Here is an 11,627-nt window from a genome sequence, read left to right on the forward strand (position 1 = left end):
CTCTTGGGCTGTCATATTCCAGTGGACCAATAGCAGTCACTGTGGCTGGTCTCCAGTAGGTTCCACCATTCTCTGAATTTACTGTGAAATAACGAGCATAGCCCTCCAAGGATCTTGTTCTTAGTAAATTGTGGACAACCAGGTCTGGGTAAGCATTTACCTCTATCATACGAATTGCTGCTAAATGTTTGCCTTTAATTTTCCCAATGGTTTAACACGTTTAAAAAAAAAAATAGCTGGTGGAAAGCTCTGGCATAAAGCTGGTAATATTTAAAGAATGAGAACTGAAAAAATGCCTAAGGATATAATGTGGGTTTCATCAGTAAAAATCTGGCTGAGAATGTAATTTTCATCATTTTCCATCTGTCCATTGTGGTCCGGTTGTGGTGGAATGTACCCAGCGAGGGGCCCTGGTGTAAGTTTCCTGTCTACCAGCCAGTGGGCTTGCAGATTCCATCATTTTTGTCGTTTGTTCACATACCAAATAAGTCAAAACTGCAGAGGTCTTAAAACCATTCTGAAAGTGCACCTGTGGTCACATACTACACACGTTGTTTATGTGCCTCAATTCTAGGCTCCCTGAAGACAACGTCTTACGTTCCTTCAGGTCCTTTCAGAATATTGGACTTTGGCTTACCCAGTGTGCCTCTCGGGAAACGTTTGTGGGAGGAATGAATTGATGTCTACTTTGTCCTCTTGGAGAACAGCATAGAACAATTACACTGTCACTGTTTAAAGAGAAGCATGTTCCTCTGGGGAAGTTTCCTTAAGCCTGGTTTTCAACTGTAGAATGGTCTAGTATCTTACAAGGTTGTTCAGAAATGTAAAATTTATGAATGAATTATTACTATTTGCAGGTGAATGCATATACAAGTAGACATTTTTCTAATTTGGTATCACACCTAAATTTCTTAGCTCAATTCTAATTTGGGTTGTTTAATTCTGGAGGACTTGTTTGGATGAAGGTATTTGGAGCTCTCATTCTCAGAAAGGGATAACTCTAGACCAGTGCTGTGTAGTAGAGATCCTAGGGGAGCCACAGAGATGATTCGAAATTTTTTAGTAACCACATCAAAAATGTAAAATAAGTGAAACTAAATCTATATCCAAATGTATCTAAAATATTGACCATATAATCAATAAAGTTTTAAGGAGATATGTTGCATATATTTTTAAGATTTGGAATTCTTAATGTAACTTGTACTAACAGCACATCTTGCCTTGGAGCAGTCATGCACTGGACGGTGCAGCTCTGTGTGATGTAAAGAAGTGATCCACATAACTGATGTGTTTCTAAATGCGGTAAGATATTAACTGATATGGATATACATGCATAATCTAACTTCGTTTGAGAGATCCCTCTTGGGATAGTCTAATATTTAGTTTATTCATAAAGTGTTATGCTCCCATTTAACTTAATTGTTAATGAGTCGTATGTTAACCAGTAGTTTTCTGCTGCAAGAAGGAAAGCAAACACCGCTTGACCCTAAACATCATTTTCTCCCGTGATTTCTTCCTATGAATTCTCAGATGACTTCTCAGAACTCGGCTGTTTTTTACTCAACACAGGCTCGTTTTCAAACATACTACCTGATAGAAGTTGAGCACTCGCACCTGACAATGTACAAATGTGTCCAGAATGGTAGAAATTAGATCAATGCAGTTACTCTTCCATAGGCATCATATATACTCTTGGTGATATTCAAACTGCTGAGTGTGAGAACTCGAATCTAGTATAAGGAGGGCAGTCTAGGATGGGGACAATCCTCCTTTCCTCCCACCACCCTCTCCTATTCAATCAGGCTGGTTCCTTAAGTGCGTCCTTTCCGATGTAAGGTGGTACTTGAAAGACGGAAATGAATGTGGTCATGAACAAAAATTGTTTCATCATGAACTCTAAATAGTAGTCACCAAATCAAAAAAAATCATCCTTAACTATGACATGGAGATGTAGCACAATCCTGCTCAGGCAGCTCAGGAAATTGTTATGAGCTTCAAGAAGATGACTTGACCTTGGTTTGTCCATGACAGCTTCATAATGTTTTAGGTAAATCGGATACCTTTCCGACCTTACCGATATGTCTCTAGTGTACCCTACAGAGCTATGGAGCGGGGCAATTATTCCGTGTATGCCGACTTTATCCTCTTGGGTTTGTTCAGCAACACCCGTTTCCCCTGGCTTCTCTTTGCCCTCATTCTCCTGGTCTTTGTGACCTCTGTAGCCAGCAACATGGCCATGATCATTCTCATCCACATGGACTCCCGCCTCCACACCCCCATGTACTTCCTGCTCAGCCAGCTCTCCCTCATGGACATCCTGTACATTTCCACCATTGTGCCCAAAATGCTGGTGGACCAGGTGATGAGCCAGAGAGCCATTTCCTTTGCAGGATGCACTGCCCAACACTTCCTCTACTTGACCTTAGCAGGGGCTGAGTTCTTCCTCCTAGGACTCATGTCCTGTGATCGCTACATAGCCATCTGCAACCCTCTCTGCTACCCTGTCCTCATGAGCCGCAGGATCTGCCGGTTGATTGTGGCGGCAGCCTGGCTGGGAGGGTCTGTGGATGGTTTCCTGCTCACCACTCACCATGCAGTTCCCCTTCTGTGCCTCTCGGGAGATCAACCACTTCTGCGAGGTCCCTGCCCTTCTGAAGCTCTCCTGCACGGACACGTCAGCCTACGAGACAGCCATGTATGTCTGCTGTATTGTGATGCTCCTCATCCCTTTCTCTGTTATCTCGGCCTCATACACAAGAATTCTCATTACGGTTTACAGGATGAGGGAGGCAGAGGGGAGGCGAAACGCTGTGGCCACCTGCTCCTCACACAGGGCGGTCGGCCTCTTCTATGGGGTTGCCATGTACACATACGCGCTGCCTCACTCGTACCACACCCCTGAGCAGGACAAAGCTGGATCTGCGTTCTACACCATCCTCACTCCCATGCTCAACCCACTCATTTATAGCCTTAGGAACAAGGATGTCACAGGGGCCTACAAAAGGTGGTGGGGTGTGTGTCCTCAGGAAAGGTAACCACTTTCTAAAGAAACTGCATATGCTGCTAGAGATTTGAAATGGATACAAGACTTCATCGTTGCCCTTGAACTTAAATATTCTCTGCCTGGAAACAAGTTACCCCCATGCCAGCAACTGTGGGGCATTTATGAGGTTTGGAAAGCTGCCTAGGATTTGAAGGATTTCATTTTTGAAAAGGTATGAAAGTTCTGAACAACGAACGGCTTGGGATGGGGTAGGCATAAAGTTGGGGTTTTAGTAGTCGCCCATCAGCTTTTAACAAGGTTGTGCATTCCAGTAAAAATCACGGAGTAGCCTGTTTCTGGCTCTGCTCAGTCATGACAAAAACGGTCATCTTCAGCTACTTCCCTGACTTCTCCCGACTTCTCCCAACTTCTCCCCTTTAGACACTGTCCATTGACCATTATAGAGAATCAACTCATCAAATATATTTCAAACGTAGCAGTCACCATCTTATTCTCAGAGGCTGTGTTCTAAGACTCCTGGGGGGGAAGCTTGTAAACCGTAGTATAGAACCTGATGTCGGTCACAACACATTTGCTCGTCTTCTACCATAAATGTAATGCGTATTTTCCTTACCCCAAACACTTATCACACTGTGGCTATAAGTTTTGTAGTTTGAGGTGTGACAGCAAAATTACCACAAATGTTTTTTCCTTCTACACAATTTCATAGATAGATGATTCTTACTGTAGATCTCAGCAACCTCAGCATATAACTTTTTTTTTCTTGCCAGAACCTCCAGTTAAGAACTGATTGGAATGTGTCTGATACGGGTTGGCTGTGTCCCCACCCAAAGATCTTGAATTCTAGCTCCTATAATCCCCATATAGTGCGAGGGGCCTGGTGGGAGGTAATTGAATCCTGGGGGGAGGGGTGTCTCATGCTGTTCTCATGATGAATAAGTCTCATGAGATCTGACGGTTTTACAAAGGGCGGTTCCCCTGCACATGCCTCTTACCTGCTGCCATGTAGGACATGCCTTTGCTTCTCCTTCACCTTCCAGCATGGTTGTGAGGTCTCCCCAGCCATGTGGAACTTGGAGCCCATTTAACCTCTTCATAAATTACCCAGTCTTGGGTGTTTTATAGCAGTGTGAAAACAGATTAAGTATTTTTCAGAGACATGAGCAGAGGGCCAATATCTTTAGAAATACACAAAACACTTCCTTCCCCCTTTTTCCCCCCTCAAATTTAAATATTGAATTCTCCCAACCCTCTTTGGAAGAAGCACCAATCTCAGATGCTCCTGTCATTTTGTGTTCCTTTTTCCCAGGTGCATCCTCGACCTTGGCACCAGAAACCTCTGCACTGAGACTTGGCTCCAATGCTGTTTGGTTCACACTTATATTTATAACTTTAAATATTTCTCCCCAAACAAAATAGGCCAGTGACTTTTGAGAAACAGGTTTTTTAAAAGAAATTTAAAATTTTCAATTTAGAGTGAGGCCCTTGTCCCCAGATCACTTCTCAAAATCTCTCTGGAGAGATGCCAAGATTCAGTAAGACATTTTCATGATGAAATAGCAAGAAACCATTCCAGTCCTTCACTTGGGAAAACAAGGCACCCTCTGCAAGAAAGGATGGACTGCTTCTAAAATGCATGGTAAACCCAGTCAACCTGGATTAATTGCTAACCCAGGAATCCTTCCTGGGGGATGTGGGAATCTATTAGTGAAAAGACTTTCTGACCTAGCCTCACCCCCACACACATGTATTTACGAAGTCTGACTTTCCGCTGCTGCTTTAGAAAGACTTGGACCCAGCTTCTGAGGTAGGATCTTAGATTTCATGAAAAACACAACATTACCCAGATATTGGGATGTTTTCTTTAGGTGTTACTCTGTTAGAAGGCCACCTTACTGTGAGCTTATCTGCTGCTAACTGAGGCGCAGTGGTCTTCTCAAGATTAAGAAGCATACATACATATATTCAACTAATTGGCAAGCAGCCAATTGGAAAAACGCATTTAGTACGAAATGTGGGAAGCTAAGGGAAATCTAATAGTTTAGAAGAACATGAAGAGATTTACTGGAGGAAAATGGTGCGTAAGAGCTGACAGCTGGAAGAATGTACTGGGTATGCACAATGGGAAAGTTTCAGACTTGAACCGGTAGCAAGGGTGCATATTATTGGATAAGCATAGATCGGTTTCTGAATGTTTTGCTAAAATTTTAATTTACATCTTAAGTTAAATGATGGTTGCTCCCTTCATATGCATTTAGGTGTGGCTGAAGACTTGCATGTTTGGAGGGAAATATTTTTTCCTTTTATTTCATTCTAACCTTCCTCTTCTATTTATCTTATAAGGCATCCACATGTGCCTAAGAAAATCTTTAAAAAAAACCAAAAAACCAAAAAAACAAAAAAAAATACTGTTAAAGAGGTCTCCTAGAAGCCATCTTAGCACGGCATATAAAAGCCTGTTGAGTTGAATAATTGCAGCCCAGGGGCAGATGTGGACATGTTGGAAGCTCAGACTGTAGGGTGGGCATAATGAGTGCATTGTGTTTGTAGCTGCAGGTGTCTGCCGCTCAGCTCACCACTGCTGCTCCCGTGTAATCCTCCATGCCCTCACTCTCCGTTTCCTCTTCTACAGCATTAGCAGGGTGGACTTAGATGGGCCATATGCCAGATCCTTTGATTTCTACTTGACACCACGCGAACTAGACCTTTTACTCTCAATGCTCCAGGAAACCAGATGCACTTACTTCTTACTAGTCCATTGGTGACAATCCTTGGCAATACAGTTTAGGTAAGTTGGCATCTAGCATTAAAACCTGTATTCCTCAAACTGAACTAATTTCTGGCATAGTAAGTGTTCAGTAAATGTTACCTACTTGCCGTTATAGTGCTGAGTTTTTTAAAGCAAAGAAAATCTCTTCTATCTTATGCCTAACTTTCCACACTGAAAATTTCCAAAATGTTGGTTGGGATGGGAGGGAAAGGGTACTTTTCCACTAAAGACAAGTTACCCCGCCTCTATCTGCATATTTAAATGGTATCTAAGGCAGTATGTAACTAGAACTGGAGACAAGGTTAAAGGAAAAGAGGAATTCACATCTTTGGATACTACATTGCTGTGGAGAGAAGGGGATAAAATCTGATTAACATAGGAAGCAAGGTCCAAATGAGTTCATTCATAAAAGTAGACCAAGGTTGTGGGGGAGAGGGGTACAGGAGTAGCTTGTGTAGGTAGAAAAGGAGTTCCGTGGCCAAAGCCCACTGTGGCTATGAACACTTGTGAATAGCAATTAATATTAATCTTACTGTCAAGGCTAAAACTGCCAGATCTTTTGTAAGTACCTATTGCAGCTTGTAACTTTCTTACTGAAACAATTCCCATTGACACCTTATTTCTCAACATTGAGTTCTGGTCTCCGCCTTCACTTTCCAGCCGCACTCCACCCCACACACCTCAGCTCTCCATGGGCTGTAGTTAGACTGGACTCTCCCCTTTCTCTTACCCCAGGTGCCTGCTAATTCCTGCTTTCGAGCCTTTTCTGATATTATTCACACTGTCTTTGATCATGTCCTCTCCTTCAGTCTCGAGTTTCGGAATCAGACCGGTTTCCCTCTCTGCTGTTGCACTGTTTAACTGGACTGACTCCTGTCCTCTGGTTCTTGTGATCACTGTTTTCCAAAGCAGTGATCACTTAGATTCTCTTTAAAAGTTTCATGCTTTAAGATCATTTCAGTCTCTAGCCCTAGGGGTGAAACTTTGACGTAATTCTGACATAGTATTCCTCTCAACACTTTCATTTCCAGTTTTAGTTACCTGCGATCTGCCAGGTTCCTGCTATCTACCATGTTTAAAAATATTAAATGAAAAATCATTTTAAATTGCACACCATTTTGAGTAGTGTGGTGAACTCTTGTCCTGTAGAGGACGTGAATCATCCTTTTGTCTGGCTTATTCACGCTGTCTGTGCTACCCCGAGTCAATTGGTAGCTGTCTGGGTCATCGACTGTGGTGGGCTCGCAGTGCTTGGATTCAAGTAACTCAAGTAATTTTTAATGGCCCCGAAGAGATGGAGCAATGAAGTTGGCAACTTAGATGTGCCAAAGAAGAGACTACGAGGTGCTTACTTTAAGTAAAAAGGTGAAAGTTCGTGACTTGAGAGAAAAACCCTCATAAGCTCAGTAGTTTGCCAAGATCTATGTTAAGAAAAACTCTTTGAAATAAGGAAAAAATTGCAAGTTCTGCACACATCAAAGTTATAGCCACAGTATATTGTCTTAGGTGTTCTGTTTTATTGTCAATCCCTTCCTTACTTGCCTAATCTATAAATTCAACTTGATCATAGGTATGTATGCATGGGATAACATATGGTGGATGTATAGGGCTCAGTGCTGTCTGTGGTTCCAGACATCCACGGGGAGGGGGTCTTAAACTGTCTCCCACAGATAAGGGGAATCGGTACCTCTGTCTGCTACTCAAGCTGATGTGTAGCATCTTCTGGTTTGCTGTGACTTCATGTATGTAAAGCTTCTAAAGTACCCGGCACATGTAAAGCCCTGTTCTTTATGATTTGGGGAATACCACAACTTCCTGTTTCTCTTCCTCCATCTCTTGGTGACTTTCACAGCATTATCTTCTCTTTACAAGCTTTAATCAAAGCAGAAAGACCCCAATGTACTATCCTTGGCCCCCTCTTTCTCATCCAGTGATGAATGATGACTCCTGAAGCTACGTGGCACTTTGGATTAGTGACATGTTGGTGACGTGCCGTTCTTTTACTGAAAGAACACAGGTCTGGAGAAGTAACTATGCATGTCATCCCCAGAGCAATTTAACAGCTGAGTAAAGCACAATGGCATTAGCTGTTGTGGTTAAACACCTTTTAAAAAGGCCCTGACACATTTTCATTTTTAGAAATCCCCACTTTAGACTTAAAATGATTTGCTTTTACGAGGATTTTTGATATGATACATTAATCGATCTTAGCTATATACCCCTTAAGAATATTGTCAGTTGCTATTAATCTTCTTAGCTCACACAGTACTAGGTGAGAGTCTTGAACACGGAATGTGTTTGCGCTTGAGGCGTTCTGTCTCCAAGGATGGAATGGAAAGCCCCTCCCTTTAAAGCTGTGCAGACACATTGTGTCAAGTGGAGAAGGTCAGTTCTGGTTAGCAGCTGGATTGCCACAGAAGAGACATGGGCTGATTCTTCTCATAGCTCCAGTCATGCTGAATTCCCAGAAAGGGGAGTCAGAATGAATTGCTCGAAGCTCTTCCTGGTAGAACAACATCTGACCTCTCGGAGATCTCTTCATAGAATTTTCAGTGAGTCACCAATTGTGCTTGATTTCTGTGGCTTCTCCCAGAACAACCCCAGGACTGTTGTCCTGAAACATCCAGCTTAGATCACCTGGCACCCTGCAGAGATTCTCCTCATTCTTTCCCGCTTCTCGCCATGTGGCAGGTAGAATAGAAAATGCCTCTTGGTGAGCTCACTCATCCCTTACCCATCAGACCCAAGCGTGCAGACAACAGACTCAGAGCTCCCGTGCACGGTGTCCTCCACCTCTGGGCTTGATCTTCCCACTCGCCCGTTCCTGCCGGATAATTATGCTGCAACACTGGGTGATGTTATAACTGGTCCTGGGGGTCAGGGTTTCTGGGTTATGTTCTAACCTGCACTGGGGACAAAGTATTCCCCGCCTTGAAGAGCAAAAAGGCCTGAAGCTTCAATCATGCAAATAAAAGCTTTTTGTCTCCCTCCTTTTTCAAAAGCTTTTTTCTTTTTTTTAAAAAAAGACCAGTTGATACAAGAAAACCTAAAGGTCTTACAGTGGAGAATAATGATAGTGGAGGAAAGATGATCTGATGGGGAATGGAATCTAGGATCTTGTGTGTGTGTGTGTGTGTGTGTGTGTGAATAAGCCGAACCACACATAATGTTCATAGCGTCAACTCTAATGTTAACATTTAGATGCCCGGAACTGACGTAAACAGAAGTAACTGATAACATTTTGTCCATAATGCATATACTTTCTCTGCCTACTTGCAATGCCCAGTATCCTGTGGAATGATATTGGGCTCGCATTTGAACATGTCACATTTGGTTCTCAATATTGGCTTCACTGAAATGGGTGAATTGCTCATTTGTGCCGAGCAGTGCAGTGTTCTGCTCTTCAGCGGGGTCTGCTCCCTGCTCACATCCCCACACTCACTAGATGTGCACACCACACATAGCATGCTCACATATGAACACAACACACAATCTCTAATTTTTTTTAACATGGTTTCGGTTGCATAAAAATAAGGGAGGTGGCTAAAATATCTTTCCTGTTTCAACTTTTTTTTTACTCTGTTCTGGGATCTACAATAAGATCTAGGAGTTGAAAATGTTTTATTCCTTTATCATAGGCATTTGAGGCAATAGTGTTTTGCCGCCTCTTTGAATACCTTGTGAGGTGGAGTCTGATTATTTACATGAAACGAAATGCTCTGGCTCATGTTCTGATTCAAAAGTAATTAAGTCACTTTCATTTGTCTCATTCTTGCCTATTTCAGTTTCTCAAAGTATATTTTTAAAAAGCTGATTGTAAGCTAACACTATAGTAACTAATGTATAATACCCATAATGCATTTAAATGAAACAATAGATGTGGGTCAAGATAAACTTACTGTCTGCCAGATTAATACTTCTCATTTCTAACAAGCTGTTGCAAAAGCAACTGTAAATGGAATTTTATGTTTAAATAGTCTCTTGACCCATGACTCAAAGCTGTGGCTGTCACAAGAAAATCGTCCACCTATCGGAGAAGGCAAAAGTAGCTGACTTACCAAGCTTGACAGGAGTTAATGTTTGATGCTCATGTACTTTTTTTTTCTAAACCAATGTGTGAAAAACAAGTTTCGGCACAGGCCAACACAAAAGCTGCTTTGCTTTTTCTCCCTTTGGAAGTTTACTCATCTTTTAGGTCTATTACTCACATCTCCATCTTTGAGCACTAACAAAACTGTCTCTGTTTCTATTTTTGCTTCAACATAAGGGGAGTTTATTCCTTATTGATGCTTAAGAGACTGCAAATTTGACTATTCTGGAAACGGTGTGCAAAACGTTTTACAGAAATAGGTTTCCTCAGTAATCCTGTCACTAAATAATCTAAGAATAAAAAGGAACAATTCATCCTTCAATATCCCTGAACATTATCAAAGGAACATGCATTCATGCTACTCAAAAATAAAAAAGTACAAATTCATTCCATTTAGTTCAAGGAATGCCTGATACTGCTATGTCCTCTGAGTTCAGAAATTTCTTTACCATCTATAGATCCTGTTACGTGTTTTGTTTCTTGAGATGGAGTTTCACTCTTGTCCCCCAGGCTGGAGTGCAATGGCACGATTTTGGCTCGCTGCAACCTCCGCCTCCTGGGTTCAAGTGATTCTCCTTCCTCAGCCTCCCGAGTAGCTGGGATTTTACAGGCACCTGCCACCACACCAGACTAATTTTCATATTTTTGGTAGAGATGAGGTTTCACCATGTTGGCCAGGCTGGTCTTGAAGTCCTGACCTTGGGTGACCTGCCTGCCTCAGTCACCCAAAGTGCTAGGATCACAGGTGTGAGCCACTGCGCCCAACTGTAGTTATTCTTAGAGACATTGAAGGATCAGCGAAATGGTAGAGAAACTTGAGGAAAAAAATGCAGCTAGCAGTGGATTCCTAGGATGGTATTAACACTAGGACAGCTTCAGAATTCCACTGTCAGAGAAACGCTAGCATTTTGACTAAACAATATTTTAAGAGAATATTAGGTCATCATTGAGTGATACGGGTGCAGTATTTAGTCATAAATCTTGAGCAGAATTCATGGTGTCAACCAGAAGGGACCACCATGATAAGGAAACTAAAGCCCTGCTCTGAAGCATTTTGTGGTGGTCCTTCCAGATTTACTGTGAGAAAAAATAGACACAAGGTCTCACAGCAATCCATGACTAAAACATGAACTCCCTTTGCAGGACAAAAGTCTAACCACAAGAAAGTGGCTCCTGACCTCAAATGAGGTCATCTGTACTGCTTTGAGGTTGCAGACTTTCGTAAAGCTGTTTAGTAACAGCAGCCAAAAAAGTCAGTTATCCTAGATATCTACTTGTGACTTACGAAATTGGTAGAATGTCTGTGTATGATCTTAATGCAATCATCTTAATGGAGATAGCAATTTAAATCCAAACCATGTATTACAAGGCAAAATGGGAAATAAGGCACGGTAACCACCCTCAGAAAACTTTGAATCTAGAGTGGTAAGATGATAAAATGTATTCAGAAGATAGTTCAAAATAAGCCGATTCTAAACCAGGTACTGTATGAATTATTACATTTACATCTCACATCCAGCCTGTATAGAACTAGGCTGACTTCACAGATGATGCAACTGAGTTGAGATTAATTTTCTGTCCAGTATCATACAGATCATTAACACTGAAACTGGGATTTCAAATGATCCTGAAGTAGGTGATCTTTGTTTTATCACACGCTGCTGACATACTATTCCTGGTGGGTTCTTCCTACATGTCAGGTCATTAAATAAGCTGCCAGATTTCTGCCTTGACAGCCCAAGGAGCTCTCATGGACCGTGGGC

At 42.0% G+C, this 11,627-nt stretch overlaps 1 protein-coding gene across 1 annotated transcript; it reads left to right on the top strand.

Annotated features, from left to right (window-relative positions):
* Positions 1-2,104: 2,104 nt before the first annotated feature.
* On the top strand, positions 2,105-3,046 carry LOC105527003 (olfactory receptor 2T27). The gene is given in 3 exon segments (XM_011963184.1): positions 2,105-2,580; positions 2,582-2,991; positions 2,994-3,046. Coding segments are annotated over 3 exon segments (939 nt in total).
* The last annotated feature ends 8,581 nt before the right edge of the window (positions 3,047-11,627 follow it).

Source organism: Colobus angolensis, unplaced genomic scaffold, assembly GCF_000951035.1.
Source record: "Colobus angolensis palliatus isolate OR3802 unplaced genomic scaffold, Cang.pa_1.0 Scaffold600, whole genome shotgun sequence".
In the NCBI taxonomy this organism is placed as follows: Eukaryota; Metazoa; Chordata; class Mammalia; order Primates; family Cercopithecidae; genus Colobus; species Colobus angolensis.